This window comes from Trachypithecus francoisi, unplaced genomic scaffold, assembly GCF_009764315.1.
Source record: "Trachypithecus francoisi isolate TF-2019V2 unplaced genomic scaffold, Tfra_2.0 Lachesis_group8, whole genome shotgun sequence".
Classification (NCBI taxonomy): Eukaryota; Metazoa; Chordata; class Mammalia; order Primates; family Cercopithecidae; genus Trachypithecus; species Trachypithecus francoisi.
The window spans coordinates 92,880,403-92,902,342 of record NW_022681473.1 but is presented as its reverse complement, the minus strand read 5'-3'; the positions used below and the strand labels follow the sequence as shown (position 1 = coordinate 92,902,342).

The 21,940-nt window shown below is 38.5% G+C and overlaps 1 protein-coding gene across 1 annotated transcript; it reads left to right on the top strand.

The window, feature by feature from the left end:
• The first annotated feature begins 6,187 nt into the window (after positions 1-6,187).
• Positions 6,188-20,343, top strand: MMP27 (matrix metallopeptidase 27). The gene is made up of 10 exons (XM_033206512.1): positions 6,188-6,362; positions 7,199-7,437; positions 8,864-9,012; positions 9,101-9,229; positions 15,272-15,433; positions 15,616-15,736; positions 16,997-17,127; positions 17,959-18,118; positions 18,991-19,094; positions 20,021-20,343. The coding sequence occupies exons 1-10, from the start codon at positions 6,261-6,263 to the stop codon at positions 20,260-20,262; spliced, it is 1,539 nt and encodes a 512-aa protein (XP_033062403.1). The 5' UTR covers positions 6,188-6,260; the 3' UTR covers positions 20,263-20,343.
• The last annotated feature ends 1,597 nt before the right edge of the window (positions 20,344-21,940 follow it).

Here is a 21,940-nt window from a genome sequence, read left to right as displayed (position 1 = left end):
TTTCTCACTAGTACCTCCTATTTTCTTTCTCTGTTGAAGTTTTTAAATCCCACAGATAACTAATTTGGCAACTTTATTCTTGTTCAAAAATTAAAATAATCTATTACATAAGTTCATATTAAAGATTCTTATTTTAAATGACTGATTTGTGATTTGCTTTTAATTTCTTAAAATATTACCACATAATTCATCTAAAGTATAAAAAGGAATAGCAAATTTTAGATATATTTGCAGATATATAATTCCTGTGTCAGAATTATTATAATATTGATAATAAACTTTAGATATTGCTTCAGAGTGTGTGAAATATTTTATAAATATTTGAGGTCCTCAAAAATTTCCTCAAGTGTGTTAACACATTATTCTCAACTTATTTTACAAAATAAGAAAACTGAAACAAGTATATACTCTCATTCCATTCCTTGATTTATTCAGCAAGAATTAACTACCTACTATGAATTATGTTTCAGGGACTGTGCTAAGAAAAATGAGAGAGATGTATAAGCAATTCATCATATCAATGTAACAAGTGCAAAAGGACCTATAAGAATTGAATATTCCATTTTTAACAGTAGAATCAATTTCAGACTATGATGTTTCCCAAAACTTTCTATAATATCAGTTATGAAAGTTTTAGGAAAATGCAGGCATGAAAATGAGAGTCTTATCTTCTCAGAACACCTGCTAGTTGTGCTAGGTGTGATAGATTCTTGGCTCAAACCTCATCTATACATCTTTGAGATGAGAACTGATCTCATACTATTTTTTAACCACATTTGACAGAGTCACAGACAGTGAACTATAATATGAAGTGTAATAAAGAATTCAAAGAGTTATTCCTTTTAAAAAAATTACCTTGTTGACAACATGTAGTATTTTCCAGCTGTTACACACTGATATTTTGAATGAGCACAAGAGATATAAAGACCTAAGCTTAGAATGTATTCATTTATTTTTTGTTTATTTATTTATTTTTGAGGCAGGGTCTTGCTCTGTCACCCAGTCTGGTGTACAGTGGTGAAATCACAGCTCACTGCAGCCTCAAACCCCTGGCCTCAAGCAATGCTCCCACCTTAGCCTTTCAAGTAGCTGGGACTACAGGCACACACCACCACACTCAGTTATTTTCTTTTGTAAAGGTGGGGTCCCACTGCTTTCCCAGGCTTGTCTCAAACACCTGGGCTCAAGTGATCCTCCTGCCTTAGTAGAGAGGGGGTTTCACCATGTTGACCAGGCTGATCTCGAACTCCTGACCTCAGGTGATCCACCTCCCTCAGCCTCCCAAAGTACTGGGATTACAGGCTTGAGCCACCATGCCACCCTGCCTAAGCTAGAATTTAAACAATGAGGTCCCTATTTATCTTAGGCTGAGTTTCTTCAAAAGCAAAGCCTAAGTGAAGACATTGGTGCAATTATTTTTTTCAGGACACAGTCCCAGGAAGCAAGAGTGAGGTAGCAAGCAGAGTGAGGCAGGGAAGGAGGAAAAGCCAATACAATTCTGTGTTACCAAGGTTTCTGCTATGGGCAATTGAAGCTCAATTCCATCAGCGGCCTCTGAGAAGCCCACAGACCAACTTCCAGTTGTTCACACAGGAGGCTGGAACATTCATCCTTCAGTTTCCATTCCCCATTGGTTGAAGATGGTCCCTGAGAGTGTTAACTTCTTTACACTTCCAGGCTGTACTCTCATGCTGACCTGGCAGGCTTGATGGCATCTCAATGCTCTGGGCGGAAAGCAAAAACACACACAGCCTGTGTGTATTAGGGTGGTGCAAAATTAACCACAATTACTTTTGCACTTTGTCAGAGCAAAGTGAGTTACACAAACCAGTCCACGCCTTCTGCAACTAAATTAATGCTGAGGGTATGTGACAGAGGACATCAGAAGAATCTCCTACAGCTTTGTTCCTTGGAGATTTAAATGATGGCAAATTGGATGAGCTTTCTCTGGAGTAACTTACCAACCCCAGAAAAAAAAAATGTACAGATACCAACACTGGAGAAATCTCATTGTGGCAGGGCTGCTAATGACCTATCTTGACCTCCACTCTGCAATTCTTCTGCAACGAGACTCCAATTTCATTTGAGGTAGCAATGCATCCTATTTTGTAGCCTTGCTTACAGCTACGCTTACAGCTAGATATGGCCATGTGTTTATTTATAGCCAAAATGTCTGAGCAGAATGTTGTGTGGGGCTTCTGGAAAGAGATTGGAAAATTACTTTTTCTCTTCCATCCTCCTTCTTTCTGCCTGTAATGCAGATATAATGGCTAGAGGTTGAGAAAGCACCTGACCCATGAGGCATTGGACAGTGAGAGTGGTATAGCAAGGTAGATGCTGCCTACCCCTGATGATATGGAGCTGTCATACAAAACCTAGGCTTACAAATCTGGGTACTTTTTTTTCATGTGAGGCAAAAATAAATTTGTATTTAACTAAGCATCTGTTATTTTGGGTTTTTGTATTACATTCAACCAAATTTCATCCTGATTAATACATCACATGAAGGATGTGGGAAGTGTCCCACCTCCCTGCAGTGAAGGTCATCAATTCACCAGCCACGCCTATACACATGAGAGCTTCTAGTCAGTCTGCTTTCTTGCTTCTCATTCTTAAGCAGATTGCACAACACAAAGTCACCAAATATTTTTGAAAAGATTGCAGTGTGGAAAACAGAGACCAAAAGAGAGACTTTGAGGAACTAGAGACACTTGTAGGAGCAGAAAATGTCAAAATAAACTAAAGCATACTTAACATTAAGTTTATTAAGCATAATAAACATTAACATTATTTAAAAATAAGAAGAGACTGGGTACGTTGGTTTGTGCCTATAATCCCAACACTTTTGGAGGCTGAGGCAGAAGGACTGCTTGAGGTTAGGCATTCAAGACCAGCCTGGGCAACATAGTGAGACCCTGTCCCAACAAAAAATAAAAGTAAAAATATTAGCTGGGGTAATATAGTCCAGCTACTATAGGCATGCACCTATAGTCCCAGCTACTCGGGAGTCTGCGGCAGGAGGATTACTCAAACCCGGGAGTTTGAGGCTGCACTGAGTCATGATTGTGCCACCACGCTCAAGCTTGGTTGACAGAGTATGCCTTCTTTTATTTATTTAAATAAAAAAATATAAGAATTAAATATAAGAATATAATTTTGGATGGAAAATATGTCTTATTTATTTAATAATTTCTTATTTAGTTAGTTATGAATTATGTACTATTAATTAGTTAGTAATTTATTTAAATAAATAAATAAGACATATTTTACATCCAAAACACTAATGAAATGCAAAAAAAAGGTTAAAAATGTAAAAGAATACTCAGAACTGGAAAGAGTTCTTGGAAATTAAATATCATAGCTGAAATTAAACACTCAATAGGTGGGCTGGAAAGTTAAGTTGGTAGAAAATAGGATATATCAGAAGCATAAAGACTCAATCTAGGAGGTCCAATGGATATACATTTTGGAAAGAAAAAGATAAAATGAATGAGAAGAAATTATAAACAAAACTATATTAGAAAGTTACGTTAAATTGAAGTTTCCATGACAAAAAGGCCCACTTACTGCCCAAAACTGTTAATACCAAAGACTTACATCAAGAGACATAATTATACAATTTATAAATATCTAGGTAAACAGAAGATTTCCAAAACCTTTCAAAAGAAAAACATCAAGAATCAGAGTATAAAGCTTTTCAACAGCAGCACTAGAGTCTGGAAAATAATGGAATCTTCATTATTGTTCAAACTTCTCAGGGAAATTTATTTTAGGCTGAAATTCTGTACCCAGTCATACACTCAATCAAGTGTGAGGATGAAATAAAGGGCATTCTTAGGCATGAAAAAATCAGAATATTTATTTTCCTTATATTCTTTCTTAGAAAACTACTGAGAGATATGTTGCATCAAAACAAGGGAGTAAATCAAGACATAGGTAGAAATGAAACCCAGTAGCCAGAGATCTAACACAGAGACACAATACAAATTTTCTGGTTGATGAGAGGATGACAGTTCTACAACAGACCCAGACTGGAGAAGGCAAGCAAGGCGTCTCAGACGGATGAGTTCAAGGGAAAAAAAAACTGCTGCTAGATTTCCTGTCATGTTTGGTTATTCTGAGAAGAGTTTAAGAGTTCTATGGAAGAATTTGGTAAAGAATTAGCATGTAAAAATCAATTCAACTATCAACTACAGAGGAAAAAGGCTATATAAGAAAGGAGATGTAAGGCTGGACATGGTGGCTCATGCCTGTAATCCCAGCACTTTGGGAGGCTGGGGGGGGTGGATTACCTGAGGTCAGGAGTTCGAGACCAGCCTGGTTAACATGGTGAAACCCCGTCTCTACTAAAAATACAACAATTAGCCAGGCATGGTGGCACATGCCTGTAGTCCCAGCTACATGGGAGGCTGAGGCAGAATTGCTTGAACCGGGGAGGCAGAGGTCTCAGAGAGCCGAGATTGTGCCATTGCACTCCAGCCTGGGTGACAAAGTAAGACTCTGTCTCAAAAAAAAAGGAGATATAATCATAGTATACTACATGATTCTCTTGTGAATAATATTTTCATGGTCATAATTGTATGAACGCTGATTAGTGGCTTAAACATTCCTATAACCAAATTAGGAAAGCGGAAGGAGTGTTGAGTCCTTCTCTTCCATAGGAAGATGTTAATAATAACATTTAACTTTGAAAACTCGAAAAATAGTAGCATAAGCATGTTATTTACAAATGTGGAGCTAAACATAAAGATAAAAAGTTATAAAAATAATTTAAAGAAGTTACCTTTGGGGAGCTGGACTTAAAGGAGTGAAAGATTGGGGCAGAGAGATGCTTTTTCATTATAACAAGATAGCACCATTTGACTTCCCATTTTTTGTTGACTATTATTTTTTAAAATTTTGTTCTGAAATATTTTAGAGTTTAAAAAACAAAAAAGAACAATACAGTGAGCATACTTGTACTTAGCATACTTGTACTTAATACCATTATACCACAAATCTTGATCATGCCTGCCTACTCCCCTTCATCCCATCTCTCCAGCGACCAATTAAACTATTTAAACTATACACATATATTAAAACAGTGAATAATAATATTTCTGAAACAGGATTTATAATTTGGATGAGCTTAAATGCAAAGGAAGTATGTATCTACGTACAGCCTATAAGTTCTTCAGCTATGTCATGGACATTTTGTTTAGGATACGGACAAGGAAGATTTGGAAAGGTCTATCAATTGAGGAGTTAACATTTGGGAAGAAAGGGAAGAAAAATTTAATAACTGGTAGAAGAAAAGAGGAGGATAAGTGAGGGAGGACATTGCTGTAACTAATAGTGTTCCTTCATCTAAAAGTAGCCCAAGTAAAGAAGAATATATCGAAATTAATCCAAAAGGTTCTCACTGACTATACTCTCACTTCTGATGTTAATTTTGGCTTTCATCATCCATGACCTCTATGATTCTTCATCTTCCCAGTCAGCTGTCTTGTCCATGAGACCCTCCATCCCATCTTCCATAGCTGTCTACATATAGATTTTGTTCCAGTCAGGCCAGATTTCCTACGGCTCATTTCTCCTGTGTTACCTCCTTCCCATGGCCTCTTTGCACTCACACTCCTTCTCTCTTCCTCTGTAAAACCAAATTCTACCCATTCTCCAAAACCCAGAGCAAGCACTAGTGCAAGCCCCAGTGCAGGCTGTATTTAACTTGTGTAAAACCTCAAGGCCACACTCATAAGCAGTGATCTGCCTTTGGCCCTTCTTAGTCTTTATAATCTGTACTGTGTGTTTGCCTACTTGCTTCCACTACATTAATTTCTGCATGTGTCTGAATTCTCCAACAAGATTGCATTCACAGGGGCAAGGAAACAGTAGGAATTCAATAAACATTTGAAGATTACCTTAATTAATAAGAGTAATCTGATTCCTGATTCATTTGTCTTTTTATGATAACATCCTACCAAGATATTTTGAGGTTGCCTTCAAAAGAAAACTTTGCAAGAAAAAAAATAATGTGGAGGCTCACTTCCCAGTCTATTCAATTCAGTAATAAGTGCTAACTGTGTTTACTAAATAACTGCAGACCAAGATTACAAAATCAGCTCAGTCAAAAAAAAAAAAGCAAATCATGACACACTTGATGGCAAGTGTCCTTTTCTGTTATTAATTAAATGATGATACAAGCCAATTCATGCCACGTCTTACTATTACTTTCTAAATTCTCTGCTAACAGAACCGGCTTCAGCTGAAGAAAAAGAGGAATGAAGCGCCTTCTGCTTCTATTTTTGTTCTTTATAACATTTTCTTCTGCATTTCCCACAGTCCGAATGATGGAAAATGAAGAAAACACGCAACTGGCTCAGGTACTGTCTTAATAAATGATATCGATGACTATTGATATAAAGCTTATTTTATTGATTCTCTTGGGACTTAAAAAGAAAACACATTCCTGCAAAAGAGTCCTGAACTTTTTTGTGAGAAGGAGCTGCTTTTAATTTGTCTAGCTCTAAGGATATCAAGAAATTGTGTTGGGGTGGGGGCTGGGCCAGGGAGGGGGAAAGGATCTGCTATAACTTTTAGCAATGGTCGCAAATGAAGGGATGTTCAGTGAGAGGAGGAAGGAGAGAGCCCTGCAAGGCGTGGAGATCGCTATAGAAGCATTCCAAGACTACCAGGTGGACCCAGGTGGACCCAGACAATTTGGAGCCCTAATCCCTATTTGTATGAAAATAATACATTGCTTTACAGATTCCCTGTAAAAATCAGTTCAGTTAACTTTTTATATTTGGTTAAATCAAATACACGTGCAAAGTGGATAACCACTTATTTCTTCTAGAATTTGTTTCAAAGAAACACTAAAATGAAAGTAACAGCAAAAATATGTAAGATATGTCATCATTTAACAGATAGACAAAGCTTCATTCTCTTCTACGAAGGTTTATGAGCTGTGTGCTTTGGCTAATTCTGGGCACTCGTAAGTCAACCAAGTCTTGGAAATTGAAAGAGCAGAGTGACTTGTTATTTTCCTCTTTGTGTCCTTCTTTCCTCCTTCACTCCTCTCTTTCTCTCACTACTTCTTTTTTTTCCCCCCTCTTCCTATTGCCAAAAGAAATTTTAGGCAATTTTGCTTTATCCTGAGATGGAGATTTGCTCTCCTGTAGTCTGTGCCTCTTTTTTTTTTTCTTATCTTTTTGGTCAGGCATATCTCAACCAGTTCTACTCTCTTGAAATAGAAGGGAATCATCTTGTCCAAAGCAAGAACAGGAGTCTCATAGATGACAAAATTCGGGAAATGCAAGCATTTTTTGGATTGACAGTGACTGGAAAACTGGACTCAAACACCCTTGAGATCATGAAGACACCGAGGTGTGGGGTGCCCGATGTGGGCCAGTATGGCTACACCCTTCCTGGGTGGAGAAAATACAACCTCACCTACAGGTAATGCTTCTGTCAGCTCATTTCCACCTAATCCAAAGGAACATAAAGATAATTTCCGAGGAACAGAATAACATTCATTCATTTGACTGAGCACTTCCTGTGTGCAGAGCACATCATAGGCTCCATTTATGGTATCTTCCCAACAAACCTGTGCTATAGGCTCTGCTGCTACCACCACATTAAATACAGAGAAACTGAAACAAAAGTTTATTTACCATGGCTGAGGTTACCCAGCTCTTACTGGCTCTAGCAGACATGCTCTCATCTCTAGCCTCTGCCACCATCATATAAGCTCTGAACAAATACTATCATCTGACTGCAGATACTTGACAGCATGGATGAAGGGTGCTGAAGAGAAAATGGGGAGATCCTGGAACACAACCAGTTTATGTCAGAGACATGTGTGTGTGAGAGAGATAGTTGCCAAATCTCAGATGAGCCCCCCAGAGCAAAGTAAGGTGTTTCCCTCAGACATCTCAAGGAAAAGGGGGCTGGCTGGCTCATTGGCAGGAAGAGGAGGAGGTATGCCCTTGATCTGAGACAGAGGCAGTCACCTTGACCACCACTCTAGAGCCTTTCTGATAGTTCTTCTTTCATCTTACTGAGTGCTAGGACTTGAGATAAAAATGAGTTTAGCAAGATAGGGAACATAAACAAGAGAAAGATCTTTTCCTGAGCAATTCTTGTGGTTCTCATGTAAGATTCTTCATATACGGACTGGGTGCAGTGGCTCATGCCTGTAATCCCAGCACTTTGGGAGGCTGAGGCGAACACCTGAGGTCAGGAGTTTGAGACCAGCCTGGCCAACATGGCAAAACCCCATCTCTACTAAAAAATACAAAAATTAGCCGGGCATGGTGGCATTCACCTGTAGTCCCAGCTACTCAGGAGGCTGAGGTAAGAGAATCACTTGAACCTGGGAGGCAGAGGTTGCAGTGAGCCGAGGTCACGCCACTGCACTCCAGCCTGGGGGATAGAGTGAGACTCTGTCTCAAAAAAAAAAAAAAAAAAAAAGATTCTTAATATATGATACATGCACAAGACTAATTTCCAAAAGCCATTCAAAAAAAAGATTCTCAATTCTTTTTAAGAATGTCGTTATAATACTTTCATATACAAGCCAACACATACATGAGATTAATGCTGTCTAGGGATGTGATCTTAGGGAAGTCATTTAACCTCTTTGAGCCTCCTTTGTTGAAGTGTTACAATCCTACTGATTCATAGAGAAGATAAAGGAATTTAATTGTACAGTATATGTAACAGTATTTCATTTAAATAAAGTGCTATGCAACTATAAGATAATTGCACCACACCAAAGTTACTGCAGCACATTATTGATAAGCTAGAAATGTTTTTTGTAGTTATATGTGTATATTCATGCATGAATAAACCAGAAATCAACATATTTTTGTTAATTTTTAAGAATAATAAACTATACTCCAGATATGGCACGAACTGCTGTGGATGAGGCTATCCAAGAAGGTTTAGAAGTGTGGAGCAAAGTTACTCCACTACAATTCACCAAGATTTCAAAGGGGATTGCAGACATCATGATTGCCTTCAGGACTCGAGGTAAGGTTTTCAACAGAGAGCAAAGCTATTTTCATCTCAGGAGATTTGAGGAAACTGATCTTTTTTCCTCCCACAAATTGTGTCTCAGTCCATGGTTGGTGTCCTCGCTATTTTGATGGTCCCCTGGGAGTGCTTGGCCATGCCTTTCCTCCTGGTCCGGGTCTGGGTGGTGACACTCATTTTGATGAGGATGAAAACTGGACCAAGGATGGAGCAGGTGAGTCTAATTTTCTTTATGAACAAAATTTTATTACTCTAAAGAATCCCTGAAAAGAATTACTAGTCGCTTTTTAACTCTAAAGTTCCCAATGTCCCCACAATTTTCCATATTCCAAGATGACATTGATGGAAGTGTTCAATACACCCTCATAAATTTGCTAATTCTATTATGATCAGAGCATTCTTCATTATTCATACATTCATCCATACACCCATAATGTCCGAGGGGCCACTGTGTGCCTAGAACTATACAAGGTGTCCTATGGACCCCAAAGTTGTACTGGAAAAGTGTAAGCCTTCAGAGGTTCATGATCCTGTGTGGTACACAAGGCCAGCCCACATACCTGCCATATAAGGCAGAAGATATTTTGTGTTGTACCAGTGGTAGAAGTTATCTGTCGCTTGAGGATTGAAAGAAGACTCTAGGGAGGTGGTAATTTTGAGTTAGCAATTAAAGGACAGTGTATGGATTCATAGCCCATAGAGGCTATATTTCAAAGCATGAACTTCCTCTTCTAACTCTTGCCCAGCTACAAAGGAATCAGACCTTAATGCTTATATGTGACTTATTTCTTCAAACCAAGTTAAGTTTATTTTTCTCAATGGGTCTGCCTGGCATTCGAGGTGTTTTACTACTGTTCTGACAAAAATATCAAACTATACTATATTAACAGGTAGCAGTGTATGCCTCAAATAAAAGAGTAAGCTCAGCAGATTTTTGAGCCCCCCATTCTTTTTTTCTGTCATTGGCAATAGTCACCTTGGGTCTGGTGTCTAGCTTCCAGAGTCACAGGAAAGCACAGGTTGTAGTGGTCCTGATGGATAGTATACAAGGATACAGGTCATTCCTGACCATGTATCTCCAGATAATCGGTATAGGTCAGCTTTGCACTGTCTGTGAAACTGAAAGCCTGTGACACAAAATAGTCCATGGCCACTCACTGCTCAGTCAGAACAGGTGATGCAACTGTTCTTCCAAGTGCCAGTGAAAAAGGGCGAAAGTCAGTACTGGCTGAGGTTCAGGCAGCAGCATGCAAAATCCGGGATTGGCTGCTGCCATTGGCACATGACTTACCATCACAAGCAGACAAGAAATTGAAGGAGGTAAGATAACATTGTCACCCAAGCAAGAGAGGAGAGGAATGAACCAAGCTTGTTGTGTATCTTCTCCTGAGACATGTTTCAATATTTGTTTGGTACTAGTCTGAAGACACTGAGGATATGTTTCATCAAACAGTTACAGGAAATATCCTAGCACTTGCCAAAATCAGAATGATTCCCCTTGCTCAGCCAGGCTTTACTTTCATATCTAGAGGCAGAGATCAAAGATTTCACTATCTTTTTGTCTCTTAAATCCAATACTAAGTAGCAGTTACTCTTACCCATACTGCTTTAAGCCCTCTGCCAAGGGGGATGTGTGGGGTAAGTTTTTTTTTTTTTTAAGTCCAGTGTATCTGGGTTCCACATTGGTAATGCTTGCTTGAGCAAGGCAGGAGATAAATACAGTCCTCAACCAAGTTCTGGGTGGGCAACCAGGCAGCAGTTCCAAAAAGGATTGTCTTCTGACTACTTTACTACTACATTCACCCAGAGTAGAAATTGTGGGCCCTCTGTGATCCAATTGTATAACTCTTAGTTCACTGACACTAAAGGGGAAAATATCTTCTTGTTCTCCAATGGAAACAAAAAACATCAAGCAAACATAATCTCCAATAAAATTGTAATTTTTAAAAATAGGAAATTCAGCAATAGCCTATATGATCACCTCTTTCATTGCAATTTGGAGGCTCTGTTCTATGAAAGGGTGGCAAAAGTCTTGGTGTAACTTGCTTAAGTGCAACAGACACAGCATCTGCCAATGATGCCATTAGGCTGCTTCCTCGGAGTCATCGCATGGGGATGTTAGAGGACTTTAAGCACATACAGAGATTTTCCTGAGAGTCTCTCAAGGCAAAGCCAGTGCCAAGCCTATTGTGAGTGTGTGTGTGGCAGACACGTGTGTACCAGACAACTGAACAGGCCTTAGAGACTGCTACAGATGCAGTGTTGGGAAAGAGAAAAAGCAATGGTTTGTAGCTTGGCAGACACTGGTTCCTTTAAGGGCTTCCCATTTACCAGCTGAGGGACCCGGGTCAAGTCAAGTAATTTTCTTACTCTCTATTTCGTTGCCTGTAAAATAATAATAATCCTCTTCTTTTAGGAGGGTGAAATAAATTACCCTTACCCTAACTAGGTTAATAAAGGTGAAAACACCTTTCAGAGCAGTTGTCCATAGTGAACACTCAGAAATGCTTGACATTAAAGAATCTGTTGACAATTATTAGTATTGACGATGATAATGATAACTAGAGTGGAATTACATTCTAGACATAAGAAAAAATATTTACAAAGCTATGAATGTATAAGGCACAAATTTATCTATTTAGTCACGTCTCCATGAGACAGAGACTTTTGTCATCTTTTACTACAGTGTCATATGGCCGATAACAGTGTTGGCACATGAGAAATACTCTACAAATCATTGGTAAATAAAGTCACTCAACGATCATTTATTGAACATCCACTATGACTCAAGCTCTCTCATAGAAATGAAATATACCCTAGTATATAAGACACAGAAGCTGCCCTCCAGGGGTTTACAGTCTAAGGGACACACAGACAATTAAATGGCAACTAAAATCAGCAGTATCAGTACTGAGATAAAGGAAACTATGGCAATGTAATAGGTCCACACAGAAGAAATTCCAATCCAGACCCACAAGTCAGCAGAGGAAGCTATGTCAAACCTGAGAACTGGAGGCTCAGCAGGAACTAAGAAGACAAAGTAGGGTAAAGAGGGTGAATAGGAGTGTTCTGAACAGAATAGCTCAATCCAACATAAGGAATAGAATTGTAGAAGACAAGGCTGAAATGGCAAATAGGATTCAGATTGCAGAGGGTCTTGAAAGCCAGAATAAAGGTCTGGACTTCATTTAGAAAACCCGAGTTTGAATTATTTTTCCCAATATCCATTTTTCCAGTTCCTTGTCCAAAAGCACACACAGTGACATAGCCAGCCAGGCAAGGGGCAGGAGCAAAGACAAGAGGAGAGAAGTGTCAAAGACCATGACATAATTCTTTGCCCTTTTATGTTTGCTTAGTGCAAACATCACTTGGCAAGTTTCCATCAGGGAAGCTGAGGCTTCCCTTAGGCTCCATACACTTAGTTGCAAATCCAGGGATGGACTTTTTTTATTTTTTTGTTTTATTTATTTATTTATTTATCATTTATTTAGTTTTTGAGACCAGGTCTCACTCTGTCGCCCAGACTGGAGTGCAGTGGCACAATCTCGGCTCACTGCAACCTATGCCTCTCGGACTCAAGCAATTCTCCTACCTCAGCCTCCCAAATAGCTGGGACCACAGGCACAGGTCCCCTTACCGAGCTACTTTTTTTTTTTTCTTTAATAGAGACAGGGTTTCTCCTTTTTGCCCAGGCTGCTCTTGAACTCCTGAGCTCAAGGTATCCACCCACCTTGGCCTCCCAAAGTTCTGGGATTAGAGGAGTGAACCACCATGCCAGGCCCAAGGGTGCGGTCTCCTATACTTAGAGCCTTACAGACTAGTGGGAGAGGCGGACAAAGACAAAGGCTATTCTAACATGCCTGGTAAGACTTCTGGAAAGGGCACTATGGTCATGTCTAGGAAGCACATCTAACCATTTTTTCATTCAGACAACACCTGGACATCCACTCATCATTATTAAGCAGTCACAGTCTCTAGGTATAAAAGATAATTAAGACATAGTTCCTGTACCCAGGGTGACAGAAATAAACAATGCAGTCCTTACGGGCTATGACAGAATCAAATGCTGAGTCTGCGGAAGCAGGAGCCGTGCATTTAACTCAACCTGGATAAGAGCTGGAGGGATAAGGGTTACATGAAGGAAATGACTTTAGAGGGAAGTCCTGGGGAATAAATAGGGTAGTTAAGCCAAGAGAAAGCAGAAGAGATATATTCTTAGCAAAGAGATGAAAGTATGAAGACATAGAGATTAGAAAGAACCTGGCACGGAAGAAAAATGCCAGTGATTTAATATAGTTAGCTCACGGAATACGAAAATAAAATATGAGGCTGAAAAAAGGCAGGGACTAGACTGTGAAGGGTCATGTGAAGGTGTTTGGACTTTATCCTATAGCCAAAACAGAACCTCTGAAGAATAAAAGTAGGAGCAACATGATCACATAGTATAGTCTAGCAACAACCCCAAACTGGTGACTTCTATTTTTAAAAAAATATTACCCATTTCTGAGACACCAGTTTCAAGCCATTTGCTTATCCTAGGCTATATTTTTCCATGATGTGACTAATACCAATTAAAGTCATATGCCATTTAATCATATTTCAGTCAACTATGGACTATGTATATGACAGTAGTCCCATTCGATTATGATGGAGCTGAAAATTTCCTATCACCTAGTGATGTCATAGCACAACACGTTACTCACATGTTTGTGGTGATGCTGATATAAACAAACCTACCGTACTGCCAGTCATATAAAAGTTCAGCACATACAATTGTGTGAAGTACATAATGCTTGATATTAAACAACCATGTTACTGGTTTATGTATTTAATGTACTATACCTTTTATGGTTATTTTAGAATACACTCCTACTTGTTAAAAAAAAATAGAGAGAGAGAGAGAGAGAAAGAAAGAAAGAAAGAAAGAAAGAAGGAAGGAAGGAAGGAAGGAAGGAAGGAAGGAAGGAAGGAAGGAAGGAAGGAAGGAAGAAAGAAAGAAAGAAAGAAAGAAAGAAAAAGAAAAGACAGCAAGAAAGAAAGAGGTAACTGTAAAACAGCCTCAGGTAGGCCCTTCAGGAGGGCTTCCAGAAGAAGTCATTGTTACCATAGGAGATAACAGCTCCATGCATGTTATTGTCCCTGAAGACTTTCCAGTGGGACAAGATATGGAGGTGGAAGACAGTAATACAGATGATCCTGATTGAAGGAAGGAAATATTTTTGAACAGCTGTACAACAAGTTTGTGTTTTAAGCTAAGTCGCAAAAAAGTCCAAAATTTTAAAAATTTAAAAGTTTAGGCCAGGCGTGGTGGCTCACACCTGTAATCCCAGCACTCTGAAAGACCAAGCTGGAGGATTGCGTTAGCCCAGGAGTTCAAGATCAGCCTGGGCAACACAGTGAGACCCCTATCTCTACAAAAACAAATAAGAAAATTAGCTGGACATGGTGGCATGCACCTGTAGTCCCAGCTGCTCAGGAGGCTGAGGCAGGAGGATTGCCTGAGCCTAGGAGTTTGAGGCTACAGTGAGCTGTGATCACACCACTCCAGCCTGGGCAACAGAGCAAGACCCTGCCTCAAAAAAAAATTACAAAATAAAAAAGTTACGGTAAGCAAAGGTTATTATTGAAGAAAAAGATAATTTTTAATTTGGTGTAGCTTAAGTGTCCAGTGTTTATACAGTCTACATAATGTCCTAGGCTTTCACATTCACTCACCACTCACTCACTGACTGACTCACCTAGAGCAACTTCCAGTCCTGCAAGCTCCATTCACGGTAAGTGTCCTACGTATCTGTACTACTTTTTATCTTTTATACCATATTTTTACTGTACCTTCTCCATGTTCAGATATGTTTAGATAGACAAATACTTCCCATTGCGCTAAATAATTGCTTACCATTGTGCTATGATTACCTATAATATTCAGTACAGTAATGTGCAATATAGGTTTGTAACCTGGGAGCAAGAGGCTATACCATGTAACCTTGGTGTGTAGTGTGCTGTGCCATCCAGGTTTGTGTAAGTGCACCTATAATGTTTGCACAATGATGCATTTCTCAGAACATATCCCCATCATTAAGCAACACATGACTTTATTAGTATTGAAATATTTCCCAGATAAATGGTGGTACATATGAGAATTATCTGCTGTATAGCAAGCCTTTATTTCATTCCCCTTAGTTACTTTCGAATCTTAGATGCAACCATTCTCTTTTTTATTAAGTCATGTGCTCGTGTTTTCCCTGTTGTTATCAAGGATTCAACTTGTTTCTTGTGGCTGCTCATGAATTTGGTCATGCACTGGGGCTCTCTCACTCCAGTGATCGAACAGCCTTGATGTTCCCAAATTATGTCTCCCTGGATCCCAGAAAATACCCACTTTCTCAGGATGATATCAATGGAATCCAATCCATCTATGGTGAGCAAAATTATAAATCTCAATATATGTGAACTAAATAGGAAGCTTTTCAGAAAGGAAGTTAAGAAAATCACTTCTTGAAATATTATCATGAAGCAAATATCCACTTACGTAAGACCCTTGTGTAGGCATATTTCTTCATGCCCTCTTAATTCATTGTGGTATTTTTTTTCTCATCAAAGGAGGTCTGCCTAAGGTACCTGCTAAGCCAAAGGAACCCACTATACCCCATGCCTGTGACCCTGACTTGACTTTTGATGCTATCACCACTTTCCGCAGAGAAGTAATGTTCTTTAAAGGCAGGTAAACTCATTTCCCGAAACACCTCAACTTCCTATGAAGATTTTTCTTTTCAAGGGATTTGAAGATAAAGAGGTAGTCATGGAGCTAGTGAAAATGTGTGCCTTTTATCTTCATTTTATAACTGAACATACTGTTTGAATGGTTTACCATATGCGTGTGTCTTGTAGTTGTTTGATAAATTTTTGAAAGTCTTTAAGGAATTTTAAAAATTGCCATTGCATAAGAAGGGGAAATAGAGTCTACTTTCAGTGACTTCTTGGCCAGAAGAGTCCACCAATCCCAGTGGCCTAATGAAGCCAACTTAAACTCCATTACAGGAGCCTACTGTTACATTTTCAGAAATTTTGCAAACCAGTTCACATCACATAGGCAGCTTGAAACTGGCCATGGTTGGAGTATTTATGTCTGAAAATCAGCAAATGATTAAAGTCATGTCTTCTTCCCACCTGGAGAGCCAGTTGTTAAATACGGGTCAGCACCTTACTGAACATTTCTTAAAGTTGCATCAATAAAGTGTTAGCTGTAGTGGGAAATCCCTTCTCTCACTAAAATTTATTGAACTTAACTTGCAGTATGATGTGTCAGTTATGTAGACCATGACCATATTTTTATAGCAAAATATCAAGACATACACCATTGACAAAGATATAGGTATTTGAAATCGGACTCCTTTCACCCATGAATATATCATGTTATGATCCATGTTATCACCACCATTCTCTGATCAGCAGAGGCTGAGAGGCTACCCATCATGAATGTCAGAGAGGAGTGGCGTGTATGTGGAGGAAAATGGAATATAAGGACTTTTAACGTCTCATTCATAGACTGGGAATTTTGCAGCCAGAAGGGAAATACTGAGGAAGTGTTTTGGCTCATCAATGATTACATTTCTTCATTCCAGCGAGCATCTGCTTCAAAAAGTTCTCCTTAGGAATGCTTGGTGTTGGCTTAAAATGTTGGGTGTTGCTGCTTTGGCAAAAACAAAACCATTTAGCACTCGGAACTCAGAATAAGAATTCCATGAGGAGTTTGCCACTCTATGGACCCAAGAGAGTGGGCACAAAGGCATGTCCTGAACTTGGGAGTCCCAAACTGAACTGAACTCACAGCCACCTAAATTTGCTGAGGAAAACTATGCTAATTATCTCAGTTTTTTAAGGAAGATATCAACCAATTAGATAAAAGGCAAGCGTAAGATTGCGAAGTTTTCATTGACATGGAAATAGGCTGCATGTGTAAAGTGTTTTTTGTTTAACACAGGCACCTATGGAGGATCTATTATGATATCACAGATGTTGAGTTTGAATTAATTGCTTCATTCTGGCCATCTCTGCCAGCTGATCTGCAAGCTGCATATGAGAACCCCAGAGATAAGATTCTGGTTTTCAAAGGTAACCTTGCCCATCCTGATTCCTCTTCTCCCTCTGGCTGCCTGAACTAACCAGTGGGTATTTTGGTGCAAGAAATAAAATCTTCCTGCCTGAGCCAATGTGCAGGGCTTTTGCCCTCATCTTAGGTTCCTGTCATAAGGAATATAACAAACCAGGATTCTCTGTGGCTGTGAAGATAAACACAATCCTAGTTGCACAGGGACTAAAATAAACCTGTGTGATAAGAACTAAAAAAGTCTCTTTTTCTGCCAAATAAAGGTAATTAATCTCTCTTTAATGTTCACTTTCTACTAAGATTGCCAGATTTGGCAAATAAAAATATAGGATACTATACATTTCAGATAAATAACAAATAACTTTTTGGTGTATTAAAATATTTTGTATTTATTTATACCCAAAGTTAGTCATTGTTCACTTGAAATTCAAATTTAACTGACATTTTATGTTTAACCTAGCAACCCCACTTTTTATATAATATTATCAGATTACTAGCCTTTGAGAGCACTTGGAGGCTGAAACTTAGCAGAACTTGTTCAAACATAATTCATTTTAAAAATTTCAATTGACACTTAATAATTGTACATATTTATGGGGTACAATGTGTTGTTTTAATACATATATGCATTGCTTACTTGGTTGTTTTGACAGAGTTAGCCAATTAAAAGCAATCAATACAATGAAACCAATTGACAAAGGTCTGCACACTATTGACTTTTACCGGTATGTATTATTTGTGTAATATAAATAATATGAGCAGCTAAAGAAAGTGGTAAGAATGAATGTGGGCATAAGATTATTAAATCTCTAAGCAATCACTCTCTCTCTTAATAGATGAAAACTTCTGGATGATCAGAGGATATGCTATCTTGCCAGATTATCCCAAATCCATCCATACATTAGGTTTTCCAGGACGTGTGAAGAAAGTAGATGCAGCCGTCTGTGATAAGACCACAAGAAAAACCTACTTCTTTGTGGGTATTTGGTGCTGGAGGTAAGTTTATAGACGATTGACCCTTTGTTTTATTATGGAGAAAAATATTCACAATAGCATCACTTTGACACAGACAAAAATAAAATGAATCCATAATACTTTCTATTTATTATTATTATTATTATTTTTGAGATGGAGTCTTGCTCTGTCTCCCAGGCTAGAGTGCAGTGCTGCAATCTCTGCTCCCTGCAGCCTCAACCTCCCGCATTCAAGTGATCCTCCTGCCTCAGCACCCCCAAGTAACTGGGACTACAGGCATGTGCCACCACACCTGGCTAATTTTTGTACTTTTTGTAGAGATGGGGTTTCACCATGATTCTCAGTCTGGTCTTGAACTCCTAGGCTCAAGTGATCCACCCGCTTTGGCCTCTCAAAGTGCTGGGATTACAGACATGGGTCGCCACGCCCAGCCCATAGTCTTCTTAAAGTGAATAATGAAGGCAGAGAATGACATTTATCAAGCCGAAAGAGATTTCAATAAGTCTAATGACTTTCCTTCAACTTCAAAAATAAAGATAAGATAAAAGAAAAAGTTGATGACCCCAACCAAATTGCCAATGACACAAACATATCTAGTGAAAATTTTTGAACGCTCCAAGCTCAGCCTTCAATCTGATGTAACAATTTCTCTGAATAGCATCAATCTAACAAATGCTGTGGCCTTTTTCCCTGATCATTTCTTGTTTGGAAGATTCTATCAGTGATTAAACCAAACATAATCTTTACTATATTTTTACTATAGATCCAATTAGTTTTCCTCTACTAGGCCTATGTATTCCCCACATCCCTGCTTGACTCTAAGTTGCATAGCAGACAAATTAAGCTCCCCAAACCAAAGATCCTCTGGTATCCTTTCATATCCTTGTATGCAGGTTTGATGAAATGACCCAAACCATGGACAAAGGGTTCCCGCAGAGGGTGGTAAAACACTTCCCTGGAATCAGTATCCGTGTTGATGCTGCTTTCCAGTACAAAGGTAAGCATGGATGCCTCACTGATTGGGATAGTTGTGAGACTGTGTTGACTGTGAAAAATGACAGCACAAAAACTTAAATGCTTCTATTTTAATGCAATTTTACTACTCTTGAGTATATACAATAATAAACATTAACCCCACAAGCATTATCACAAACTGAATTCATAAATCCTGAATTATACTCTCTGTTATACTATCTCAAATCTATGTAAAAAGTACCAAATCCATTTTACTCATCATTGATAAGTAAAGATATCCCCTAAAGTGTACAAAGTAAGCACATGAACAAAACAATGATTCTCAAACTTTAATGTATGTAGCTTAATGTACATAGCTTGGGGTTTGTGTGTGAAACAAAGTATTTGAGGCAGAATTGTGAGTGATACCTAGGAACCTGTAGTTTTAAAAGAACCTCAGGCAATGTAATGCATACAATTCAGCAACTCTATCATCAAAGACAATGACCTAGACCGTGGAGTAATCAGATGTCTAGAAATATTTTTGAGTGACACGATCTACTACTACAATGAAATCTAACACAGAACCTCGTAACCTAAAACAGAGCAAAGTAGAACAGCTCTAAGAAAACGAGGATATAGAGACCAAGGCCATATCCACAGGGACCTCTCCCCTTCGCTGAAACACTTTGTTGAAGCCTTGTTTGAGAACCTCTGGCATAGATCGCAGTCTGGCTAGAAAGGTAAAAAGTCCCTTGAAACTCACACTTTATAACATTGACTTCCTCCTTAGGGAAATAAAAACAATAGGATTTCCCACATGACAGTAGAAAACTAAAATGTATGTATGTGATTCCACAAATTTCTTTGCTCTCCATAATGTTATTTTTTTCCACTTTTATAAAATGTAAAAGTATGGAAGTATTATATAGTGATGAAAGATAACTAATCCTGATTCTCTGTCTCTAGGATTCTTCTATTTCAGCCGTGGATCAAAGCAATTTGAATATGACATTAAGACAAAGAATATTACCCGAATCATGAGAACTAATACTTGGTTTCAATGCAAAGAACCATTAAACTCATCATTTGGTTTTGATATCAACAAGGAAAAAGCACATTCAGGAGGTGTAAAGATATCGCATCATAAGAGTTTAAGCTTGTTTATTTTAAGTATTGTTCATTTGCTGAAAAACACTATTTGTCAATAAATTCATAGACCTAAAATCAACCTCAACAGGTCTTTTAATATAAATTCTGCTTCAAAATAGAATAGAACCATTCTTTAACAAGTTGCTAGTCCTAGTTCTAAATATCCAAATTCAATAGCCATTTTGAGCTGCCTGATTCTTTTAATAGGAAGTTATTATGTAGAAACAAAAATCTGTGACTGTACCTTAAGCCTATTTCATGCTTTGTGGACTTGGAGAAGACATGTCTTACAACTAAATACTAAAATATTTATTAAACCAATCTTTACCATTCTATTTTGTCTGGACCTTTGGAGTTTAAGAGCCCAAATAAACTATAGTCCTCATCCCTATGCATGTTCTGAATCCATCTATCAAATAAGTTACTCCACCTCCCAAAGAGAAGGGTGACAGCCTGGATAGATGCAGGGTGAGTTACGTTAGAGGTGATTCTCTGACAAGTAAGGAACTAGCAGAAGTAGGAGAGAAGTGTTCCCACAGCCTGACAAACATTGACCAATGCAGTTAAACATTCCTTAGGGACACAAAATTAAGTTTTCTACACACTGATTTCAGCCACAAGAAATGTGGGGATTTTCATCCTGTGTTTGTGGTATATGTGCATCATCTGAGCCTATGGGTAGGAAGTTTCTGTACTCTTTGTTCCATCATGGATTTGTTGACTTCCTAAATGCTTATGGCTTGATTTTATCTTTATACCCTCAAAGTTAAGTGCTTAGCAAAGTTCTTAATACAATTTTTGACCCACAAAATGGGAGATTGTCAGTTTAACTTGCTTCTGATGAGGTGATATATTGAGTATATGTCAACTGATAGAAAATAGGCATAGAAAATCACACAAATTCCTACAGTTGGTCCCCACTTCCCTGGAGTTCAGTGTTTCCAGTTTCTTAAAAGAAGGGGTGCGTAAAAGAGTTATTGTATGTTTGAAACACAAATTTTAAGAAGTACAGCTTAACACTCAGCAAGTAGTAGATAGTAGTCTTTGTGAAAAAAATATATAGTGTTGGAATAATCGAATATCCATATGCATGAAAAAAGAATGTTGACCCCTACCTCACACTATTCACAAAAATTAATAAAAATGGGCCACAGACCTCTAAATATAAGAAATAAAATTATAAAACTTGCAAAAAATTTGGTTTTTAATTTTGGGACTTTGGACTAAGCAAAGATTTCTTAGGTAGAACATAAAAACTGTTAACTATTAAAAAAATCAATGAATTAAACTTTAACATTTAAAACCTTTGCTTTCAAAAAACAATATTAAAAGAATAAAAAGTTGGCTGGGCACAGTGGCTCATGCCTGTAATCCCAGCACTTTGGGAGGCCAAGACAGGAGGATTGCGTTAGGCCAGAAGTTCAAGACTAGCCTAGCCAACATAGCAAGACCCTATCGCTATATAAAATAAATAATTAAATAAAAATTTTTTTTTCAGGCGTGGTGGCTCACACCTGTAATCCCAGCACTTTGGGAGGCTGAGTTGGGCGGATCACGAGGTCAGGAGATTGAGACCATCCTGGCTAACATGGTGAAACCCTGTCTCTACTAAAAATATGAAAATTAACTGGGCTTGGTGACGCGCGCCTGTAGTCCCAGTAGTCGGGAGGCTGAGGCAGGAGAATCGCTTGAACCAGGGAGGTGGAAGTTGTAGTGAGCCGAGATTGTGTCACTGCA